Source organism: Lynx rufus, unplaced genomic scaffold, assembly GCF_022079265.1.
Source record: "Lynx rufus isolate CCGP_SWC_20201006 ecotype Redwood Valley unplaced genomic scaffold, mLynRuf1.p SCAF_15, whole genome shotgun sequence".
Taxonomy (NCBI): domain Eukaryota; kingdom Metazoa; phylum Chordata; class Mammalia; order Carnivora; family Felidae; genus Lynx; species Lynx rufus.
Window position 1 is genome coordinate 34,504,207 of NW_025814829.1, and position 24,361 is coordinate 34,528,567.

Here is a 24,361-nt window from a genome sequence, read left to right on the forward strand (position 1 = left end):
ACTGAGGAGGGGAATGTTTCTGTTAACAATACCCAATGGGCACATCTGACGCACAGTGACAGCTTTTCCAGAGAGCAGATGGAAAATGGCGGACGGTATTTGGCCAAAAGGAGAAGATAGCATGATATAGCTGTGTAAGATTCCATAGACACTCTATCAAGGAGCAGCCGTGTGAGTTGCGTCTTTGAGTACATTCTTTTGGTTATCATTTCCTAATCTCAATTAAGCTCATGAAACTGACCATCATCAGTTTACTTGAGAGTTTCCTGAGGTTCAGTTTTATAGTTTTGGTTCTCTCAAAAATTAAAACAAGATACCCAATATGATCCGTGACAGTTACTCTTTCATATTTTTTGACGGTACTTTCCGGCACTTAAAAAAAATACACGTACATATGTGTAGTTATCCATGCTCTGTGTACAAAACCCGTACATCCAAGCACAGTCTACTTTTCAGATTCTGTACTGGAACCGTTATAACTGATACATGCACCAGACATCTGGCTGTATTTCAGAGGCTCAAAGGAATCTACCAAAAATTCAGCTACAGTTGGAAAGTCCAATGAAGAAAGGAAATGACTCGGAACAAGGCCCAAACCAAATTTCTAAGGTTACGATCATAAAAGACTGTTAACGTGAACCGTGGATGATTTAAAAACATCCTGTAACAATTGTTTTACTATTAGTATATGAATAAATTCTCCTATTTTGGAGGTCAGGGCAAACAGTGACGTTCTAAACGAGTATGTTCTGTTGTTAGGAAGACTGAGGAAGGTAAGCCATTTAGAAAACGTTTAACCATATACACACATGTATCTGTAACTCGAAATTCTAGCTGGGGCTGAGCGAAGCCAATTCTAAAGTCAATGAAATACTGAGATATGAAGATTTGAAATGCTAACAAAAATTTAATGGTATTCATGCACCGAATGATGTGGCAAATCTTACAAGCTTCGATACCAACCACGCCTTTATGGCCACATTCAAATCAGTCCACTCTACTAAAGAACATGCAGATTTGGGACTTCGGCTGGATGATACACAAGCTGTAGTGTCACAAGGGAGAACTGCGAAGTTCCCACTGCTCTTGAATACCATAGAAACTTCACTGACAGTGACTTCCAGAGTCTCCATCACGGGCTAACTACAAACCGAAAAGGACAATCCTCAGCTCCTCCTGTGAGCGTTGGGGACGGTGATGACTCGCAGAGAGAAGAAAAAGTTAAATCCTCGGTGGTGAGCAGGCTTCAGAAATAGCTGACCTGAGGTTTTCCCCAAGGCTGCTGGGCTTCCTTCTCTCTGCAGTGACAGGCACGAGAAGTTGCCTAAGAAGCACAGGAGTTCAAAAACACTCCCTCGGGGGCCGGGGATAAGCCAAGATGCTCAGTGGGAGAGCACAATTCTTTTCTCCCTGCATTTTGACCTTGAAGCCAGCAATCTGCAACAAACCTTCCCAGCACGCTCCCCTTCTTACCTTGATGTGGGAGGCATTAATGTAACCTGTGTTGTTTTCTTTGGTCGGTACCAGCTCCACTCTGTTCTCCTCATAGGGGACGACTTCGCGGATGCGGCTTCGCTCGGCATTTTCTGGTAGGGCCGCGGTGCTGAAAATGCCATTGGCCTTCTTCTTTGGAATTTGCTCATACTCTGTGAACACCATTCCCTCTTCTAGCTTTTTCTTCAGGGTTCTGAACTGCAACAGAAATTAATCTTCAGCTTTCCGGATTATCCTATCCCCAAACCCCAACAAATCAGATTTCTTTCAAGATTTACAGTGATCATGTTAATAACAAGCAGTTTCAAGAGGTGCAACGAATGCTTGATTATTTGGTCTCATTATTAACCATTTTGCTAGTTTCTCTGGCCCAATAACCAATTTCCTTCTCATTCATACCTTAAATAGAACCAGTCATTAAGGCCAGGCAAGAGCTGAAATTCAAAGTCAGTATTTTCGTTATTAACGCCTCTGTTTATTTTTGTAACATTTATTTACTTGAGAGAGAGAAAGCATGAGTGGGGGAGGGGCAGAGAGAGAGGAAGAGAGAGAATCCCAGGCAGTTTCTGCTGTCAGCCCAGAGCCCGACGTGGGGCTCAATCCCATGAACCATGAGGTCATGACCTGGGCTGAAATCAAAGGTCGGGTGCTTAACCGACTGAGCCACCCAGGTGTCCCAACACCTCTGTTTAAATTCCAGTGATAAAAAGACTGTTCATCTTAATTATCCAAACAGCCTTTTCTCCACTTCCAGAGCTGTTTTTACTGAGCTAAATTTAAGATGATACTGGTCCACAGTTCTCTAGTTTTGAGGATGAGAGTCCATCTTTTATTTTTCCTGTGGCCAAACTACCAAGTACAATAACACGGTATTAACTGGATTAAATGATTCCTCTACAGTCCCTCCTGCCTTTAAAATCTTTCTAACATTTCATGTACACTGGCAGAAATCTAAAATCCAAATGTCACCAGCACTGAAATAAATTTACACATAGGGGTACCTGGGTGGTTCAGTTGGTTAAGCAGCCAACTTCAGCTCAGGTCATGATCTCGCGGTTCACGAGTTCTAGCCTCACGACGGGCTCTGTGCTGACAGCTCAGAGCCTGGAGCCTGCTTCAGGTTCTGTGTCTCCCTCTATCTCTGCCCCTCCCCTGCTCATGCACTGTCTCTCTCTCAAAAAAAGATTAAAAAGAAAATTAAATGTACATGTGTTTCTTAAGCACAAAGTAATTGCAGAAACTAAAGGAACGCCTTTCTTCACGTCTAAAATACTACCATGCAGCTTCTTCCTGCTTTTCAAAGCCAAAGTTCTCACAATGCATTATCAATCAGTCATGTTTTACAGCCAAAGAAGGGGACGGTATATTAAAAAAAATTCTGTAAATGCTTGGGTAAGATAATCACTCCCTAATAAAGGGTAATGGTTCACAAAATTCACAGAAGTCGAAAGCTACAGCAATTGCTTAATTTGGCAAAAATAGAAACAGGCCCAGCAAAAGACTGACTTGACCAAGGCCACGCAGCTGGTTAGGGGCCGGTCCCGTGACGCAGGCATTACTGCATGAACTTGACAATGAAACTGGAGATGCTGGAAAGAATCGATTTAATACAATGCACACCGGGCCTGGCTAATCTCAAATGAGAGAATTAATTCATCAAACAAACCTTGGTGCTGGCATGTTTGGGCAAGGCGAGAGCTCAGGAATCGCAAGACCACAGAGAATGAATCACATGCTCGACAAGCCCAGCGCTTACCCTCTCATCCATGGGAACTCGGGTGGCATCAGCTCGGCTCTCTTCCCGCCCCGAGACCCGGGCAACTGAGAGTCCATTCAGCGCCGCCAACATGAGCGGCCGCTTCTGTGCCTCCAGGCTTGCCATCTTCTGCTTCTCTAGATTCTTGCGGCAAGAAAAGGCATGTTCTCATTGTTTATAGTAAGAGCAGAGTGCTGGAATGTGTTCTAATCTCCCCAAATCTGTAACTCCCCAGCCAAGGAATGCAGACAATCACCATCAGTAGGACAAATTCAAACAGAGCCTTCCCCTTATTCCCGCCGTGCCTGAAGAAGCCAGTTCCCCCTGAGCTTTTATCTAAAAACGGATGAATGAGTGAACTAACAAACAAACGAGTACAAGCAAAGACTTCACATAAATACCCACTGCCATTCGGCCAAAAAGCGCAAAACGGCATACGAGCAAGACACTTCAGGAAGACAAGGGCTGAAGGAAGACAGGAGTCTCATAAAGAATCCAATCCCATCACAATGATGGCCCTTTTATACAAATTAAATGATTAATAACTTATAAACGTCGTTTGTTGCCTTGTTAAGAGATCCAGACACATAAACCGTGAAGAGAAACCTTCCCAAGTTTCCATTCTGAGAGGCTGAGACGGAAATCATCCCCAGACTTGCCAATGCCAAAGTCTGCGGTCATCCAGCACGATCCATGAGGCATAACCCTTCATGCCACATCCAGAAGGCCCAAAGGAATGGGCACTATGGCTCCCAATGACCACGATGGGACATTACTGACTGTGACTCTGCTATGGGGGAATAAGGATTTGGGGGCTGAGGGCACCATCCAGGGAGAAGGCTGGATGTTAGCACGTGGCCCTTGTTTGGGGGTTTTGATTTCCTCTCCATTCTCACCTGCACCAATACTCTGAAACTGGGACCAGTCAAGGTTCTCACTGTTAGGTGTACTTCTGTGCTTCCTTGTGCCCTCTACGCTGATCCTGACCGAGGTGTGAAAGAAATCTCCTTGTCCTCAGGCAAGCCTGTAAGAGCATTTCCTCAAAACAACTGTGTCTTAGAAGACAGAAGGACAGAGGGACTTCCTAAAGCATACAGGCGGAGGAGTTAAACAGCATTTAAGATTCTGATCCTAACAGAAGTGAAACTCCTTTGCAGATTCCTTTGGCTGCCCCAGAGGAAGGGTCATCTTCTCCCCGGTTTCTTTTCCAGGTTTTAAGTAATTCTGTTTCTTAGTGTGTCATTTATAAACGCGCTCCCCAGAGAGGTGTGGCGATGGAGCCCTGGTGCCAGCAGATGGCAGATTATTCTAAGTGTGGGGGGGATAGGCTGGCATTACAACCCTATATCCCATCAGCCTCTCAATGCCACCTATAGTCAGAATGGAGTGATGGCTGTCACTAAGATGCTTCATTCAGTCACAGGGCCGACCCATCAAACTAAAGAACATCTCAGAGGAAGATTAACTGTGATAAAGTGAGAGAAGTGTCCATTAACCTTCAGCCAAAAGGTTGGCCCTGGTTGCTCAATCCCAGGAAGATTTTGAAGATTCCAGATTTAAATTTGGGGGTTTTGCTTGTTTGCTAGCTTATCAATTTGTTTTTGTGAGAAATATTTCCGCACCACCCCCCACCGCCCCCGCCTCATTATCTCCTTTCATAGGAATATTTCCCTCTGCAAAATTCTCAGAAAAAATGTCTCCCAGGTCCTCCTAACAATCCTGCTGCTTCCTTCCCACCTGTACCATCAGGTGATACTAACTGGGCCTAAGGCAAAAAGTAACTAACTTATCTTTGTCAGGAAAAGATTACTAGGGACCTGGTGAAAACTGAAACCCCAGTGATAAACGATTACTCTTAGTTCCTTCTCACTTATCCTATCAGCTTGTTGCCAGAGATAACAAATAAATAACTCAAAAGTCTGATTTGGCCTTTTCTCTTTCCTTGCACCTGATTTCAGGTTCAGGGGCTACAAACACTGAAATGTCCTCAAGGCAGCAGTAGGGGCCAGAAGGAGGAGCTATCACCACAGCAGGCCTGAATCATCCATCAAAGGGACAAGTGGCTCCAACATTATAGAGAGCTGCCCGCAGGGCACATTCTCACCATACTTGCCGCCCCTCCAGTTCCCATTTGCTTAAATGTTCTCACTGTTTTCGTATCCTAGAGAGGCCTGGACAGCCTTCTCCATTCTTATCCATTCCTAACAAGCCAGGCAGAAGCTGCCCACGATGGGGAGGGCAGAGGAGGATCTGAGATGTGGGAAGCGCATGGACGGGGTGGGTGGGGGGAGGAGTTTCTTCATTAAAAGAAAAGCAGATGGGAAACCATCCCAACCTTCAGAGCCACTGGCACCATCGCTATCTCGCTGGCACACTGGCTCACTGAAGAACTTCCTAGTCTTTCTCTAAGGTCAAGACCTCAGACAAGAGTTGTGGTCTCTGAGCACCTGAGTATATATAATTAAAAAAAAAAAAAAATCAATGGGAGAATGAAGTAGGGATGGGGTAATGATGTTCCCGAACTACAACGAAGGGGTGGAATCAGCTATTCACTATTATCCACATGGATGGGGTGGCAGAACACAGGGGAAAAACAGTGGAAAATCCCGTTGCTTCTTTGTGAAGCTCTACGTAGAAAGCCAATGCCGTGGGTCTGGATAGAGGGCTTTGTTGAACACAGGTAACAAGAGGAGGGGATGAACGACCAACATGAGGCTATGGGACCACGTAGGCGTCAATAAACATCAAGTGGGCAGGGGTGACTGCAAAGCTGGCTGCCTGGGCTGACAGGTTCTTGAGTTGTGGTCAAGGGGCCTGCGGCCAAGACGAACTGAAAATCCATTTCTACCAATGCGTTACTTTTTCCAAGCTGGGAAAGGTCTCCCCCGTGGCGCCACCCCCGCGTTTCATTCCATCTGTCAGCCAAACGGTTATATTGGCCAGGGGAGGCACAAGCACATCTTTCACGATTTCCTTCTAGGTTTGCAAAAAGTGGAAAAAGTTATTCCTGTACCAGATCCTTAGCGCTGCTCCACTGGTGGCCAAAAGGGTGCTGCTGGGAATGTTCTGAAGGTTCTGTCTAAAGTAATAAAGTTGCTGCAGTTTAGATTCCGGAACCCACAAACGTGGCTTCCTTAAACCGTGGGCCCTCGACTGTTCTCTTCAGCTTGATTACCACTGCGGTGCAGGGAGACTTATAAAAGGAAGGGAGTCTAAGAACTCCGTCAGAGCAAATTTTCACTTACATGTTCTGGAGTTGCTAAGTGGCAGAGACCCTGTGGCAGCGATGTGGTGCCCACAGATGATGAGTCAACCAGGGCTTGATTAGTTGTGATGAAAGGAAATGATTTTTTATTTTTTGAGGTTGTGAAAATGTCCAGAACAAGCAGCAATGGCGTTCTGAAATTTTTTTTTAAAGTAGCAACTACAATCTGGCAATTTTCTCATTAGTAGGAGCTAACTCACTTTGTCGTTCTGCGTGCGCACCTGTTACCTACACACTCTTGCTCTGACAGCTTACCCGGCCCCCAAGCTGGTACATATCCTGAATAAGAGTTACTTATGTCTGATATCAGGCATCTTCAAATGTCGTAAGTGTGCGTATATGTATGCGTGTGTTTCCACGCGTGTGTGTGAATTTTGATAGAATGAGCTTAATGGGGAGCCGAAACTCAATGGTGAACTTCTGAGTAATACTGTAGTTTTCTTGCTCTGTGTTACCCATCTACTGAAAGAAAATCTGAAAATAAAATGGACACGTCGTGGTCCGGTCAATATTGGTGGGCCTTCCTGGGAGAGGGATCTCCACACAAAGCTGTGCTCTGAAGGGATGTTGCTCTTTCACTATAAATTGGGGGGGGGGAGGAATGCTTCCCCCTAAAACAGGAACAAGAGACGTAGGAAGGAGAGCTCCTAGCCACTCCCACACAGGAAATTTGACCCCAAATAAACAGCACGATGCTGGCCTAGAGGCTGATCTCAACAACCAACCTACAGCATCCTAACGCCATTACAGGGCCTTGGGCCAAGTGTACCAATTAGAAGCCATGAATGAAAAACGGAAGGTTTAGCTGAAGGGGTAAAAATACAAAGTTTTGTGAAATGAAACGCTACCTGTTGAGATGCCAACTGATTCTCTAACTTCCTAACAGATTCCCTGAATAAGCCTCGCACCTTCTTCAGGGCCCAGAGCACATGTGCTTTCATACTTTAAGCCGGAGAGTCATGGAGAAGGAGCGGAGGAAGCTGTGTGGGGCGGTGGGGAGGAGGCTGTGTGTTGAAGTGCCCGCTGAACCCTGCCGTGGGAGAGGAGGACACTTACCCTGATGGCCATCTCTCTCTCTACAATGCTGTCTTCCAGGGAGAACATCTCAGACACCGGTCTCTCCTTCACAGGCTCTTTCTTGACCCGCTCCTTCACGCTTGTCAGGTCGGGTTCGGAGATGGACGGACCGAGGGAAGGCCCAGCCACGGCCAGCTGATCCGCTCGGGAAACACTGATGGCCTTGGCCGGCCCGTGCCTCAGGACCCTAGCCCTGGCGGCGGCAGGAGGCAGGCTGACCTGGTCTTGCCTCAGGGCCCCGTTGCTAACGCTCTTCCTCGGGCCAGGGTATTCGGGCGGGGGCTTGTTTGGGATTCGGGCCAAGGCTGCCTGTAGCTGGGCACTGTACCCCATCTTCTCCCGGAGCATGGGGATCTGGGGCACCGACCCTGGGGCCTCCTCCTCCTCCTCCTCACTCTCGCTGCTGTGGATCAGCATGGTGGCATCCGAGAGGGTCTTCTTGTGGTGGTAATGGGGAAGCTGGTGAGCCTCGTGACTCCCCGGCACCTCCTCGGGCGGCCCCTGCTCCCGGAGTGTGTTTCGGCGCGCCATGGGGATGTTGAGCGATTTCAAGGTCATGGCCTCCATGCCTCGCACCATGCTGCTCATCACCTCCAGGCTGTGGCGCTTATTCGCCGTGCCGTGGTGCTTGGTGGCCGTGAGGGGCTCGCTCACCTCCTGGAGAGACTGGTGCACCACTGGGGAGCTGTCTTCTTGGAAGGTCTTCACCGAGAGCTGCACCTTGCGGGTCACCAGGTCGGGGCTACTGCCGCTGACGTACCTGTGACGGTGGCTGGCGAGGTCTGGGGTGCTGGTGGCAGGGCGCGGCCGTGGGTAGGGGGGCGGCGGCCTGAAGAGATAGTTTTTGAGCATATGGGCCGCGTTGTAGTTCTGGGTGCCTTGGAGCTGCATATTGGCCAGCTCTGGGGTGCTCACCGTGTGGGAGATGGAGCTTGCCCCCGGCTTGCTCGGCACCATGTTATTCTTTGGGTTCATCTGGTCAGACGGGCTGACGAGTTTGTTACCGTAGCCTCCCTGCGGCCCATAAGGGACAGCGTAGGGGGGCCTCTCCCGCATCTCGGGCTGGCTGTACACCAGATCCTCTGGCTGGTTGTAGGCATGCGTGTTGATGATGCTGAGGTTCCGCAGAGACTGGCTCTGGCTGTCGGCGTGCACGGTCCCCCTCTTCATCTGCCGCATGACCGTCTCATAATCGGGGGTCGGCCGGTAGGATGGCACAATGATGGCGCTATGCCGGTGGCTAGGGATGTAGTCGGCCCGCATGATGTCACTCCCGGGGATACTGAGGTTGGAGGACACAGGAGAAGCCTGGATGAAACTCTGGGAGCAGTTGAGGGAGTTGACGCTGTGAACGCTACACACGCTGCCATTGGTGACGGTGCCATTTAAATAATTTAAGTCCAGGCTGTTGTGGGAATTGCAGTACAAGGCTTCTTCATTCCCATGGAAGATGCTATCTACAAGAAATCAAACAAAGGCCCGTGAACGTCCACATCACCCTGCTTCAACTAAGTTCATCCTCACACTCCTGGGCGTGACTTTCAGAGGTCATTAAAAGTGAAATCCTGTGGTCTCCACCGACGTATTCCATGGAAAAACTAATAACTCTTGGGTGAGACACCAACATACAGAAAGAACACTTGAAAGCATACTAAAAAGAGAAAGTGAATGCAATCAAAGAAAGCTAGGCACGTTTGGAATAGTTATCACCTGGGGAAGTTCTCCATTTTGCCATGAGCTCTGAAATCAGGCACCAACAATGGCCCTCATGTTGGGTAAACCTGTCTTCTTGTCCAGGGCCCAGCAACGGGACCGGCTATTTGGGCCAGGAAGTCAAGAACTTTAACAGGACGATGCATTTGAAGTTACCGATACCTGGAGCTTATGTTCCGGACAGCAATGGAAAAGGTCCCCTTCCCCGAGGAACTCCTGAGCGTTCGTAAATACACAAGACAAATGATGCAGTCGAGGTGTCAGCACGCATGGCTAGTTGGTTCTGATCAGCAACCGATGGAGGGCAAAATCAGAACCAGGAGTTCTTTTGGGCACTGCCTACAACTCTCCTCTAGAATTGGCTTCATCACTGAGGTCACTTGACATTAAAATTAATAGTGGTTTAAGGAGGGTCCTAAAGAGGTAAAACGTAGATTGCTAAAGTCAGGCCCATACTAGGTGTCCGTGGTTTCTTGAACACACACATACACGTACACACACACACACACACACACACACCCTAGGAAGGCAACCTCTTGCCCAAACACTTTCTGATGAGCAAAGTTCATCATTTTCACACTCTGGATTTAAGCATGAGCAAAGGAGAGGAGGACAGGCAGAAAGGCAAAAAATAAAACCAAAAACCACCAACCAGAAAAGGTGACTGAAAACGTTCAGTTGCCTGAGGAGGAGTGTGCTCACAGACCAGATGAGCTGAGATGGACAAGAAAAACCAGCAAAACCCAGGAACAAAGGTGTGCCACTTCTCCATCTCTATGGGCTCTGGGGCTTTCCCACAGAAGCAGGGTAACTTTGCTCGTCTGCTTATAAAAAGGAGTATTTGATTAAAGAGTCTTGACTATCTTATAGTTTCCACACTCACACTCCGACAGGACACAGGTTCAAAATAGCCAGCCTATGGTGACACAGAAACACATTATCCGTTCAACATACTGCCGACACCCACGTTTAGTAACATTCCTTTTCTGAGATGTAGTTAGTGTAATGACGAAGAGGGCACTGGCTCAAGAGTCATTTTTCACCTCAAAGCTCCTCCCATACCCTTTCTGCACCCCACTTTCTTTTTCTATAAATGGCACTAGTAATAGTACCTATCGTGTGGGTTTATTTTGAGGATTAAATGAAACAATACGTTGCAAGGGCTTAGCACAGTGCTTAGGGAGAGGAACTGCTCTATAAATGGTAATTGTTATTATTAGAACCATTATTCTTAGGACGGATTTTCTCACATGTTTGGCATGGGAGTGTTTGGGGAGAAAAAGAATAAAAAACAGACTCCATTTGCTCTGAGACAAGAACAGGTGTCCGGAGAAATGGCAGGCAGCAGTTAAAGAGAGGAGTGGAGATTATTTGTGCCTTTCTTTTAAGTAAGTTGGACACCTGTGTGCTCTGTGTGCTCGATATGGGTCACGAGGGGGAAGAGCATTCCGTGGGGCTTACTGTCCCTCTCTCTTCTCCAAGCCCACTCATCAGAGGGAGGAGACAAGGAACTTGCTCACTGCCTTCTCCCAACTCCCTCGGCAGCCAATTCTGGGAAAGTTTTCCTCTCGGGGGCAAGTGACACGCTATGCCTTTCACAAATCGAAGCCGCCGCCTGCTGCCATTCAGACAATGACAAAGTTAAAACAAAAGTATCACTGTCATCTAAGAAATAAAAAAAAAAAACTTCTTCACCGCTGACAGGTACTCAACTTTTCGTCTCAAGAAGGGAAAATGACAAGCCACGGTTTACCTTGCGAAGTGTGTGTTTCCGAGTAGTGTTCACCACACTGGACATGCATGGGAGGCAAGATGTACGGCTGCTGTCGGGGCTGAAACAGAAAAGACAGCACAGGTGGGAAGGCCGTGGCACAAATGGCCATGGAATCTCACGGGGCACCAGCCCAAGCACACGACAGCCCATCATTCACCCACGTCTGCAGGAAAGCACACTGTGGCCTCTCTGCTGGTCCACCCTTGACTCGTCCCTCTTTGACTCATCTGTACCCCCATCTCATCATTAAGTCTAGGACTGGAGAAACGGAGAGAAATAAGGCAGCTGGTTCAAGGTGAGAAAGGTAAGGAAGCTGTAATTAACATTTAGTCTATTTCCTGATATGCTTGCAAAACTCCCAATGCCCTTTTAAAAGGAGTAATTCAGAACATGTAGATTTATTATATTCGACCTAAAGAATAATGACAATAAGGGGAAACTCGGTTTCATTCTAACCAAAATTGTCTGCACCTATGACCCTAGTTTACAGCACCACGTCAACCTCCAGTAGGGACGGGGGTGGTGTTAAGCTGGGTTCGGTTGCAAATTTATACAAAAATCTGAATGGTGACCCGTGACAATATGTGTGTGGTTCTCAAGACCAGTTATGGACCCCCCGTTGCAGAACCCAATGTGGACAGGTCTTGCAGCGAATCTAGTTCAACCATCTACTCTGCAGTGAAAAATCTTTTCCAAGAGACTCCTTAAAGATGGTTATTTAGACCCAACCTGAACAACTTCCTGGTGCAGACAAGAATAAAACTTTCAGAAGAAAAAAAAAAAAAGTTTAGATCAGCTCAATATTTGGTGAGCCGACAAAGGAAATATGATTAGTTGCTAACGTGACCTACAGCAAATCACCGAGCCTCAGTACATCTCAGCTTCTAGCCAATCAAACCACACCTCTTCCCTCCCCTTATCACCAACAATATTTATGTTATTTAGATATTGGGATCCCCAGTGACAGCTTCTTTGAAGAAAAAGTTTTGACTCTAAAAAACAAAAATCTTTAAAAAACTTTAAGCCTGTAAACCACCAAACAGGATATATTCGATTATTTTGAAATTACTCTCATAGATACTGGTTTAATATTACTGCTTTAGGAGAACGGCTGAGATCAAGCCAAAAAAACCCAAAGCCAGCAGGGGTCACACTTTCTCAGTATCCCTCAATACCGGAAGAACACTTGCCATAATCTGAAGCTGGGCAAATAACTCATCTGCCATTTTGCCTGCCACAAATAATGCTTAAGCATCAAAAGGGCACGTAAAGAAGGTAATAAAGATAAGGGATCCAAAAATAAAAAAGTCAAGAAAGAAGAAATAAGGAATTGAAATTAATCTAAGAAAGGAGTTCATGGTACCGAAAAGAAGGTGCTGTATCAGCTTTTCTCAATATTCCCTTTGGCTGTTTCTCCCCACCCCCCCCAACTTTGGCTGGTTTATGAATTGCAATTTTAAAATATTTTCCTCTTCTTGGTGGTACGTAATTCAACTCAATTTTTCCAGCGTAGGACAGCCAGTTTTGAGGCTTAAAACAAACAAACAAAAACAGTGGGAAGGGATTCACGTGAGGTAATAGAAATGCATAGTAAGGTAAAGCTGGCTCACTGCCTTCTCTTGCTCTTAAAAATCCAATTTTTTGGAATTAAAAAAAAATCTAATAAGCAAGTGACTGTTTATGAATTGGCATAAGTGTACAGCAAAGGATAATAACAGCTAATCCTCCAAATACCATTTCGGGATCTTATTTATTCCATCTCTTTGTATTATATATATAATATTGTGCTATGTTATATATAGTGCATATCATTCTATCTTTCCAGACCTGCTAATTTAGAAACAAGGGAGACGCCATAATATAGGCAGCAGAAGGGCAAGAGAAAAATAGCAGTCCTGGTTCTCAGCAAGGAAGCCGAAAAGAGACAATATCACTCATCCCAGGGAACTCCTGGTAATATGGTTTTGCCCTGAAGGGTAGAAGAAAGGGAGGAGCCTTGAACTTGGCTTCCTGCAGATTGTCTTCACCCAGATAAAATACGAAAACCTCTTTATCTTCTCCAGGTAATTAGGATGAGATCAAATCACAAGACAGCTTTAAAATACTTGGCCTCCATGGTGTTTCATGGACATAAATGAAAAATCATCTCCCTAATGAAGACATGTGGAGTCTAAAAAAAAAATAATATTCACAAAGGAGAAGTATAAAGAAACCAGTGCCATGAACAAATCTATCAATGCCACAAGGGAAAAGCCCAAAGTGACCCTCTGGACCTCCAAGGCAAGGGCCACTTGTGAGATACTATGCATGACATCGAGATTAATAATATTCATGTTGGGTACTCAGGAATGTGATGACATAATGGCTCAACTCTAGAATTCTAAGAGTTCATTGTCTATGCATTTTCCAGACAAAAAAAAAAAAATTCCTCAAAACTCTCCTTCGGAAAGACAAGTTAAAGATGTGCTATAGGGTATACACTGTGTATGAGGAAAAATTCAATTTTATTCTCCTATCAACTCGAAGGAAATGGTCACCTAGAAAATTTTAAAGGTCACATGTTTAAAGGTCACTTTCCTGCATCTTTCTATGATATTATCCTAAAGTAGTCCTCAAAATAAAACACAGCCTAAGAACAGATGTATTGAAATTAGAGTTGTGTTTCCTTATTCAGAAGAGGAGAAATTTTTTGTTTAATGTTTTTATTTATTTTTGAGACAGAGGGAGACACAGCATGAGCAGGGGAGGGGCAGAGAGGGAGGGAGACACAGAATCTGAAGCAGGATCCAGGCTCCGAACTGTCAGCACAGAGCCCAAAGTGGGGCTTGAACTCACGGACTGTGAGATCATGACCTGAGCTGAAGTCGGACGCTTAACCGACTGAGCCACCCAGGCGCCCCAAGAGGAGAAATTTTTTAAAAAATGAAAAAAGCTAATGTTAGATTAGATAGAAAAGTAGATCAATTCAGTAAATCGATTTTGTTGGTCTTAAAATTAGAAGATATGTAATTAATCTTCCCCCTCAAATACCCTAACTTGAAACCATCGACTAAACTCGTTCAGTTTGGGTTCATTCAAAAAGCATTTTCTGACTAGTTTATTAAGATCTATCTATGTTGGCAAATACAAAAGAATTTGTAGAGCTTATAACTAAAGACATGTGTATGTAACAACCAGAAACAGTGATAAAATCACAGATGAGCAAATGGACAAAAACACACACCACAGGTCACATGCTGAAGAAACACGGTCTCATCAGCCTTAAGACTTATTCTTCGGGGGTGAACCTTGAGCCATACTTCAAGAAGTGATGGCTGTGGATGGGCACATGGATGTCCCACGTGATGGGGCACAAATGGGACATGAATATTCATGACACCTGCTTGGCTGACTGATGCTCTTCTATGTTTTCATAAGATCTCACCTGGTCATGATGCCCTAGTCATGTTTCCTTTCAATTGAGCAACAAAAGGACATTCCATCCCCAACAGTCAGACCATTTGATTACTGCAGACTTTATACATACCAGAGAGGATCGGCTCCAGGTGGGTTGGCGTCTGATGGGGGGTGGAGAATTTGATTGTCTACAGGAAAAGTTAAAGAAATGAGAAGAGTCATTTTATTTATCATACATAAGATGATCAGACGGACCAACAAGAGAGGGGGAAAAGGCGGGATGGGGGGGGGAAACAGACAAGAGAGCTAAATAATAAGGCACGCCTGGGTGGCTCAGGTGGTTGAGCGTTGGACTTTGGCTCAGGTCATGATCTCATGGTCCGTGAGTTCGAACCTCGCGTCGGGCTCTGTGCTGACCGCTCAGAGCCTGGAGCCTGCTTCAGATTCTGTGTCTCCCTCTCTCTCTGACCCTCCCCCGTTCATGCTGTGTCTCTCTCTGTCTCAAAAATAAATAAACATTAAAAAAAAAAGAGACAGAGAGCTAAATAATTTATGGCAAAATGTAAACATTTATTTCTGAATGGAGAGGCTATGAAAAATGTTGATTTCCTTTTTTATTCTCTTATTTTCAAAATGTTTAGAGCACATGATCCTTAGATATTAAATTTTACAGAAGAATGAGGCTTATTTCCAAAAAATATTATGAGGGAAATAAGCAAGACTGAAAAATATCACTATTATTACATGGGTTTTTTAAAAATTGTATTCTTTGTATCTTTGTCTATGTGTAAAATCTTTCATAAAGAAAAACAGCAAGAAAAAAATATATTTTTTAAATGCTGCCAGTCAAATGGAATCCAAAACAGATTAAATATGTTTGAGTAAGACCATACAAAGATCTTTTTGAATTAAGATAATACTGATTATAAGTAGTAATCTAATCAGATCCTTTCCAGACTGAGAATCAACGTGAATTTTTTTTAACGTAGGGATAAAAATGTGTGGGAGCTAAGAGTATTAAGAAATTCTTGAGTACTGAAATCAAAGGTGTCTTTGAGAAATGGGTCTCAAAGTCCAGACTGACATTTTCCCTAGTCTTCAGTGAACTCATACATAGACAAAAACAAACAAAAAACCCAGGACACGTAGAATTTTCCATCAAGCTAGAATTCTTCAATTTAAAGCATTCTCCTTTGTCTGATAGTTCATCTTTCCTACCTTTTTAGTGATAAAACACCTTTTCTTTCTTTCATGAGGTGTGGAAACAGTAACGTTGGACTTTTTTTTTTTTTTTAACAACTGGCCAAATATAGTATTATTAGACTTAGGTTAAACACCCTTCCCACTCCCTGCAATTTTTCTTCTCAAGTCAAGAAATATGGGAAGCACTCTTTGGAGCTCTATGAAATGAAATGAAAATCAATGATAGTCTTTTAGCAGTCAGGGTGTGCAGACCTCTGGAGGAAGATGCTGTTAAGATAATGCTAGTTTCCTAAAACTACAGGGGGTTTATCCCAGGCCTTAATGCAGTCTGTGCTTAGATCCTGAAACTATACACAGAATTTACTGTGTGTATGGAGAGTGTGTGTGTGTGTGTGTGTGTGTGTACATCTTAGAGAGTCCAAATAAGAGGTTAGGAACCTCCTCTACCTGGTGAGGAGAAAAGAATGGTTATTACAGAAGTAGAAAGGAAAACACCATTTCCTCAGTTTTCAGGCTAACGTGGGATGCTCACTAGTATTCGGAGACCGCCAAAGAAATCAAAATACTCTGCAAATTTTACAGTAAACTCCCTTGCTGAGAAATGGTCCAACCAGAAGACCACAGTGAAATTCACTGCTTAAAACAGTCAGATTTTAATTCGCCCTCCAGAAGCCGACCATAGAGTTCGTGTTAATGTCAAAGACCCCCCCGCAGATCAAAGGCCGCTGCAGCGCAGAAGTGCACAGAAGTGATCTACGGGGAGTCTGTTCAAAAGAACGCCACGTGCGTGTGCGTGCGCGTGTGCGTGCCCGTACAGTGATGGCTGTTTGACTTGCCGCTCCCTGATCACTGCCCTTCCGATTTACATTTGCAAACTTTGCTGGCGGACCTGATACCATCAACGATCCTTTCAGACTCCGACAGTGACCAATTGCAAAGACCGGTTTGAAAGAGCCTCCATCGTGTAGAGAAGAAAGTCTGTCAGGACCTGAGGCTCCAGTTCTAAAGCAGCCGCAATTTTCAGCAGGAACTGCTCTGGGACAATACTCTCACACTCTTGGATGTGTCCACTGGGGGAATGGAAAAGCAGTTCCTCTCTTGCATTTATATCCCCGAATTCTTTGAAACACAATTAAGCACCTAGGGCGCCCCAACTGCCGAACGTCCTCTGCTGAGGAACATCTTTTGAAGGCAACCAAAATAAAGGCAATGATAGCGTGAGCCCCAGCTACTCTACATCCAAGGTCAGGTCACATTTAAGTTCCCATATCAGACTCCCTTTATCGTCTTTATTTCCAAATTAAATTGAAAAAACACACATGGATTCGTGACGTCTATTAGTGTATTCCAAGTCTTCCTCTAATTACCCTGGCCTCTCATTTACAGGCAGATGACATGACCCAGAAGCACACGCGGGGTTAGCCAACTGTGTAAGAGAAACAGGGCTGAGGATGACAGAACCTTCTTTTCTTTCAAGTTGGCTTGCTACTCCGTGACACACTTCTGAACATACCCCGCATCTGACACGAAGGGGCACCCTGGCAAATTGGGAACCGCTCAGCTCCTCCGAACTCCTCACAGAGGATGGAAAGGCACTAATGTGGGCCAACCCGTCCAGGTAGTCAAGCACTCACAGTCAATTTGTGAGTTATTTTCTCTCCAGGCGCACGCGCTGTGCCAGACGGCCTTCGTCATTAAAGTTCTTTCCCTCCTGCCTGGTCAGCTTCCACGAGGAAGGAGGGAAAAGAGCGAATGGCAGACGCCATCTACGACATCCCTAAAGCACATGGAGTTAATCTGACCGGGCCTTCCAGTGAGAAGGTGGACAGACGGCTTACTTACTCAGTGCAGATTTTGTTTTGTTTGTAAAACTTGTGCCGTGTAGCAAACAACCGAGAGATATACTTGGCATTTTCAAGATCGTCCTTGGAAAAGAAGAGGCAGAGGAAAAAAAATAAATAAAACATGTATTTGATTATAAACGCATCTCCCTAGGATTCTCCCGAACAGGGCCACGTTCCCTTCGTATCGTCAGGCCACACACAAAATAGCCCCCCGAGCAGCAAACCGGTGTGCTGAAATTCTGCAGCAAGCTGGGCTAGGAAGCCCACCCAAGGATGGCAGACAATCTGTTAAAGAATCTTCCATACTCAGGGCACTGGGCTTACACCATGGGCTGGCATATCTTCACACAATTCCAAACCAGATGCTTTAAAAATAAATAAGTGGATCAAGACAGAGCACGGAATGAACACCAAGCATCACTGAGAGGCAGCGAGGTGCACGAACAGCCCTTGCTCTCAAGGGGGCCCTCCACAGAAGGAAGATCACTCAGGTTACTTCAGATTAGGCTTGGGCTGTGCGGCTGGGGGGAGAAAATCCAGGTCCGCCAGCAAAAGAAAATGCTGTGCAATATAATCGGGGGGTTACTGGATGTGGGCTGTAACTTGAGCGCGGAGGAACGCAGCACGCCAGACAATGGGATCCACCCCAAACACAGCAGGTGGAGGAACCGAAATCCCCGAGTCCAAACTCGGCTTGGAAACCTGGCGTTCTGAACGGGAAATCACCACCACTACCCGGAAATGAGTAACGACAGCACTGGGCGAGAGGTGGACGGTTACGGGTTCAGTAGAACATTTATCCTCTCACGACGCAGAGAGCAAAGAAGGGATGTGGGGAGTTGAGAGGTCACACGGCAAGCTGTCTGTCGGACCCTGCCCCCATCTTTCCATTTTGCTTACCGTGTGAAAGAGGGCCGTCTCTTCTTTGTTGATGAGCTCCACCAGAATAGTCGACTTGTTGTGTGTGATATTCCCGATGTCATTCCACCTGGTCACAAGAAAAACAACTGGGTTTGCCAGGCAGGTTCCATGCAGTTATGAATCAGCACAGGAGGGTCATCGCTGCTGGTGAGTCTCATTTTACAAATTACGATTTAACTATAGTTTTAAAAACTAAATGTGCCTTCTCTCCAAGCAAAAAGATAAAGAAAACACACCCCGGGTCAAACTTAAATAGCTAAGGAAACCGTATGACGTAAATCTGGATACTGCTGTTCATAAGGTGTACTTTCCTTTATGACTAGTTGTGAGGAAAACGTTCAAGGAACGTCTGCCTTGTTTTTCACATTTCCAAACTGCAAAGCATATGGAGGCGCATATTATTTCAAAGTCACGTGTTTCCAGGAATCTAGGCCAAAGAATCCACATAGATTCTGTGTTGCAGCGTAGGCTACAGACTGATTATGCCACCAAGAGAAAGTGCCCGGGAAGGTAAGCTGTAGTTTCCCATTCTGCCTGGAGTCAGTTTGTAGCCGCCTCTTACTACTGTCTACCTTCACTCTGTGCCCCGATCTACAATTCCCTCTTCAGGCCAACCTTCACTGCCCTATCCTCTGCCTAGATGATTCCTTCAAGACTTAGCTCAGAAGTCACCTTCTCTCTTTCTCGTCCCGACAACACGCATGCGTATAGTTCCCTATCGGTCACCACGTGGTATTACAACTGTTGACCTCTGTGACTAGATCCCAAACTAAGCCAGACTAGCCCAAAGACGCCATGCCTAGAGATTCTGCTGTCTTCGTGTCTGTATTCCAAGCACGGAGCCAAGCACCCGGCATTCAACATGCAATGGATGTTGGCTGAGAGAATTAAAAGTAGTAATATTGCCTCCCATCTGTATAGAGTACGGTTCCTTTATCGACTCTCTAAGGTCGACAAGGCAGCTATTTTTGTTCCTCCTTTAGAGATGAGACAATTGAGGCACAAACGAGTACAGGACTTAGCCACGTTCACTCTGCTCACTGGGGATGCACGAGTTCCATACTGGGGCTTACGGGCATTCCTCCAGTCACCCTTCCATTATTCCAGGACCAACTGTGTTTACGTACATCTGCTGGGGCCATACTCTCTACAGGTGATCAGTAGAGCTGTCGGTTGACTTACAATTCCAAGAGATTACATCTACACGACCCAGAGCTACAGGCTCCTCAATGAAGGTCTCTAGAGATAAGAGAGATTTGGTTTCCTCAGGCTCCATTCCTTCAAACCGACTGCCAAAACTCTGGATCCACTCCTCCTCCACCATGCGACTTCCCCTAGGGGCATCATTACCATGACACCATGGCAGACCATGGCAGAAGCAAATTCCCAGCCTGTAGGGCTTTCGAGATAAGGACTGGAGGAAGAAGTCCGGAAGCAGTTCCTAAGGAACCGAACCAAGCCTATGAGTGGCTTACCATCAGCAGAGTTTCAAACTGCTATTTTCTTCTATTTAACCTCCACAACTGAAACGTAAGACTTGTCTACTTCTCCAGGCTCAAGGAGAAAACGAAGCATTGATTCAGCTATGAAGAACTGTGTGGGACAAAATGCCCGAACAGCTTTAAATGGGCATAAAAATTCATAGTTATATCGCTGCCTAATTTATGCATTTTGCTTGACCCATTTGTAACTTATTGTACGTGTATGGAGTTGACTGAGTATGTCCAAAAGTCAAAAAGTTTATTCTGCAGCCACCAAGATCTTCCCCCTACTCCTGTTTCAATAATGTCCCCTTTCACAGAGCAAGAAAAAACTAAATGAACAAAAATAATGGCAGGGTGGGGACCTAGCGGCAGAGGGGGGCGGGGTTTGGGGGGAAGCCAATTAGGAAGCTTTTGGTGGGAAAATACTTGCAAAATGACCCAGATCAACTGCTGATCCAGAGAGTACACAGCTGGGCAAGATCCACGCCCAGAAGGTGGACTTTGCTTTGACTCTAAGAGCTGTCTTTGATGATCTGGCCTAGGTGCACAGCTATGCCTACCAGATGCATGTACAAGAAAGCTCGTCTTCCAGTAAATAACTGGCCACACTGCCCTTGTAAATGAAAGCAAGGATGCAGCTTTTGAGATCACTGACACTACGGTAGCAACTACGGATGCCAACACGAGCAAGCTCCCGGACACGTGACCCGAGGAGACACTGGTCTCTCACGTTAAACAGAGAAGAGGGCTTAAAATGCAAAATAACGAGAGGTGCCTAGGTGGCTCAGTCGGTGAAGCATCCAACTTCGGCTCAGGTCATGATGTAGTGGTTCATGAGTTTGAGCCCCATGTCGGGCTCTGCACTGACAGCTCAGAGCCTTGAGCCGCCTTTGGATTCTGTGTCTCCCCCTCTCTCTCTCTCTGCCCCTTCCCTGCTTGCACTCTGTCTAAAATAAATAAGCATTAGAAAAAGAATTCTAAAATGCAAAATGATGAAAAAGTACCAAATCCCTTTAACTCATGATAACAAATTCAATGCTTTTCAAAATGCACTTTCATAAATACATTATATTTTCAATATAAAAATCAGTCCTCACTCTTCTAGCACATATGGTTAGGCGGAGGGTGATGGAAAATGGGAAGAAGCCACTCTGGACTGAAGGACTGACTGGACGGCCTGCTTCCAACCAGACTCACAGAGTTTAGCTCCAGGTCTCTGGCTCCAGGGCACCTTTCCTGGACTCAGGTGAGAGTCCCCACCCCCAAACGGGCCTCCAGGAGAAGTGAGATGCATTTCTCCATTAGCACTCGAATCGCACAGAGGGCTGATCTTCTCTGAATTGAGAAAAGCTCAATGGTGACCCACCATCTGGCTCTCAACTCGCTGGGATACCTGTCCTACTGAGCAGGGTTTTCGAGAGTCCCTCAAGGGGAAAAAGAAAAAAGGAAAAAGATATGAAGAAGACTACCTGTGTATCACTGCTTGTCTTCCAATTCTGTTTCTCACGAAAATGCCCATAAAGAAAATGCCCAGCTGCACACTGTTTCCATGATTGTCCTGCGTAAGATCAACAGAAGAGCGGCGTGATGAAACAGATCACCGGCGACCTGGCAGAACCGAGCACGTGGGCCGCAGCCCACCCGGGGGGGCCACACCCTGTTTCCTGCCCATAAATGAAAGAATCGCAGACAGCATCTGGACGAAAGGCAACTTGGTCCCGAAGGGACTCACGCCGCTGCACAGCCTAGTGGACTACATACATATACATGCATCTTTTATCTGAATTTGTCACTACACGTTGCCTGTCTAAGAGAGATTTTTAGGATTGTCTCAGATTTGTGGGCACTTGAGATCTCATCTTTCACGAGCGTCTATTAGTACCTTTTTTACGTTTTTTCTAAATCAAAATTATACGTGTGTGTAGTTTGATTACGTATGCGTTTCTACACGTGTGATTATATAAGCCCGCAGTTTGAAGAACTGAGCATATTGTTTGCAGCCTCTTTAGAAGAAGCCAACAGCAGACTTGTTCCCACCATTTCCTCTCCCTACAGACATCAACTTCCCCTGCCTAATGCCCTAGTGTGTGTCTATTTGCATCCACTGTGCTTGGTGTTTCAATTTAGAGCCTCATGTCCCTCAGTCCTGGGATACTTTCTCGAATTACTAGCTTTGTTTCCTCTGTTCACTTCTGGAACTCCCATTATTCCAATGTTGGACATCCTGGGCTGGCCTTCTAATTTTATCTCCCACCTCCCACGTTCTAAACTTCACTTTTTGGTGAGATTTTTTTTTAATTTTGTCTTGCAACCTATTACATTTTCCATTTCTGATATCACATTTTTAATTTCTGAGAGTTCTTCTTTCCTTTCTTTTTTTTCTTTTTTTAAATTATTTTCTGAACCTTCTCTTTTAAAAGCAATCTATTCCTTGAAAGATGTAATATAGTGGAGACTCATAGGATGCTATTTTGGGTGGGGAGTTCTTCACCCGGCAGAGTCTCTACGTCTTCCAGGCCGCTTCGTTTTCTTTGCGTTGGCCTCTGTCATTCCTGTAAGGACACCCTGTGGGGTGATCCTGGGCCACATATTCATGCTCCAGAGAGGGACGCTAAGCGCTGGCTGGGAGCTTCATGAGCATAGGAAGGGCGCGAGGACTACAGAGCTGTTGGGAAATCTGCTGGGCCCTGTGCTGAGGAAGCCCGGATGACTTATCTTCAAGTCTGGTCTCCTGGTCCGGTCGGATGCTTCCAGCCTCCTGTCTGGGAGAGCCCAACCTGCTGCCGGCGTGCTTGGGAGCAGAGCAGGAACAAGGCTCACCATCCGGGGAATAAACTGTCACAGCCCCCTGCTTTCCCTGGGGGATACCTTCTTTGTGGAGGGAGCAGAGAGGCGCACATGACTAGACACGGGATGGAAGAGAAGGATGTCTACATTCCTCAGAACCCTTGATCCCGTATAAGACACACAGACAACAGTGCCCCATCACAGGGACGTCTCTCCAGCTCGCCCGGCAAAGCGCACATTAGAACAGGGCTCTTCTAACAGGGACAGAGCGAGGTCAAGACAACGGCTGGATGCAAAGCAGAGACAGGGTTGGGAGAAGGTGGAGAGGGAAGGAAAGGAAGGGCCTCGGTTGTCAGGAGCAGTTACAAGGTAGGTGACATGCAGAAAAACACTTGTGAGAAAAGAAGTCGGGAGAAGTGGAGAGGCGAAGCGGTAAGAAAATCCTGCAGAAAGCCTTCCTGGGGCACTCTGCCAGTAGATCCATTGGTGCATCGGGCCAGTAGGGGTGGGGGCGCGGCAGGAGCAGTTCACCAGGGCCGAGCAATGGAGAAAACATAGGACCGAGGCCCAGACGCTGCATCGGTCAAACCTTAGGGGCTTGGTGTCCCACTCGGCTAAGGATCGAGGCTCTAGACACAAGCACCCTCTCTGTGTCCCTGCGCTCTGACAACGCAGGGAGCCACCGAGGCAGCGGCCCGCCTGTGTGTGTGGAGGCGGGAGGGGCGGACCTGTCAGGAAGTGGACTGGTACTCCTCCGGCCTTGAGAAACTTTGAAGAATCGCTCGTGGAAAAGCCCACGCTACGTGGAAATGTTCTTCCCTAAAACGTGTCCATAGCAAGCCCGTGTATGTTACTTGGGGCTCCATCACTACTCGGTCTGCCCCTGCACACTCTCCTGCCTGCCTTTTCACCTATCTCAGAGCTGATCACGGCACCGTCCCACCGGTCCTGCTGCCCCTCCCGTCATCCTTGTCTCCGGGGATGTCAGGTGGTCGGTAGGTGGCCACCTTAGTCATGAACAGACACGTGGGGAAACAGAAGACACCCAGCTAAGTCACACGCACAGGCAGTGAGTCAGCAGTGCCTGTCTGCCCACTCGGACCAAGGTAGACAGTACCTGCCTTGTGCTCTTCCCACAAAAGAACATACCAGAAAGTGCATCGGGGAACGGGCACAGTGGATTTCAACACTATCTCCACTGCTCTTGTTTCCCACAGCCCAGAATGACCAAAAACAACACGAGTAAATGAGCACAACGAAACCCCCGACTTCCTGGGACTGAGAAGTCAGTTTTCTGGAAGTGGAGAGAAGTTTACCCTGGTTTTTCAATGGCCCAGAATATCATGACTATATATGGGCTGCTGAAATGTAAGTGGGATGCAGATGGCTTCATAAGGCATTATTGCAAGGAAAATGGATTACAACCCTACGAAGGGTGGCCATTAGAGAAGCAAAAGAAAATTAAACAAATCTAAAAAAGAGCCATTTAGCCCTTTCCACAAGCTGCGGCCACCCTGCTCGTTCTACTTGATGCACATGGGCAGTTCTCATTAAGGCAAATTGCAAGCGTGCAGCAGAGGAGGAACAGAACACTTATAAAACAGCCAGCGGAGCCAGTTTAGAATGAAATGTTTGTGCTAAAATTGC

At 46.2% G+C, this 24,361-nt stretch overlaps 1 protein-coding gene across 2 annotated transcripts in view; it reads right to left on the bottom strand.

The window, feature by feature from the left end:
* Positions 1–24,361, bottom strand: part of PTPN14 (protein tyrosine phosphatase non-receptor type 14) — a 180,376-nt gene that overhangs the window by 21,973 nt on the left and 134,042 nt on the right. Inside the window, exons 8-16 of one of the 2 annotated variants that reach the window (XM_047076842.1) lie at positions 21,397–21,485; positions 18,423–18,510; positions 17,521–17,603; positions 14,606–14,663; positions 11,059–11,137; positions 7,572–9,049; positions 3,251–3,394; positions 1,474–1,692; positions 905–1,298 (exon numbers count right to left, since the gene is read on the bottom strand). In XM_047076842.1, coding sequence (XP_046932798.1) covers positions 1,167–1,298; positions 1,474–1,692; positions 3,251–3,394; positions 7,572–9,049; positions 11,059–11,137; positions 14,606–14,663; positions 17,521–17,603; positions 18,423–18,510; positions 21,397–21,485 — 2,370 coding nt within the window. In that variant the 3' untranslated portion in view covers positions 905–1,166. Of the gene's footprint in view, positions 1–904; positions 1,299–1,473; positions 1,693–3,250; positions 3,395–7,571; positions 9,050–11,058; positions 11,138–14,605; positions 14,664–17,520; positions 17,604–18,422; positions 18,511–21,396; positions 21,486–24,361 lie in introns of those variants that run through there. The other variant, XM_047076841.1, reaches the window with a different exon arrangement.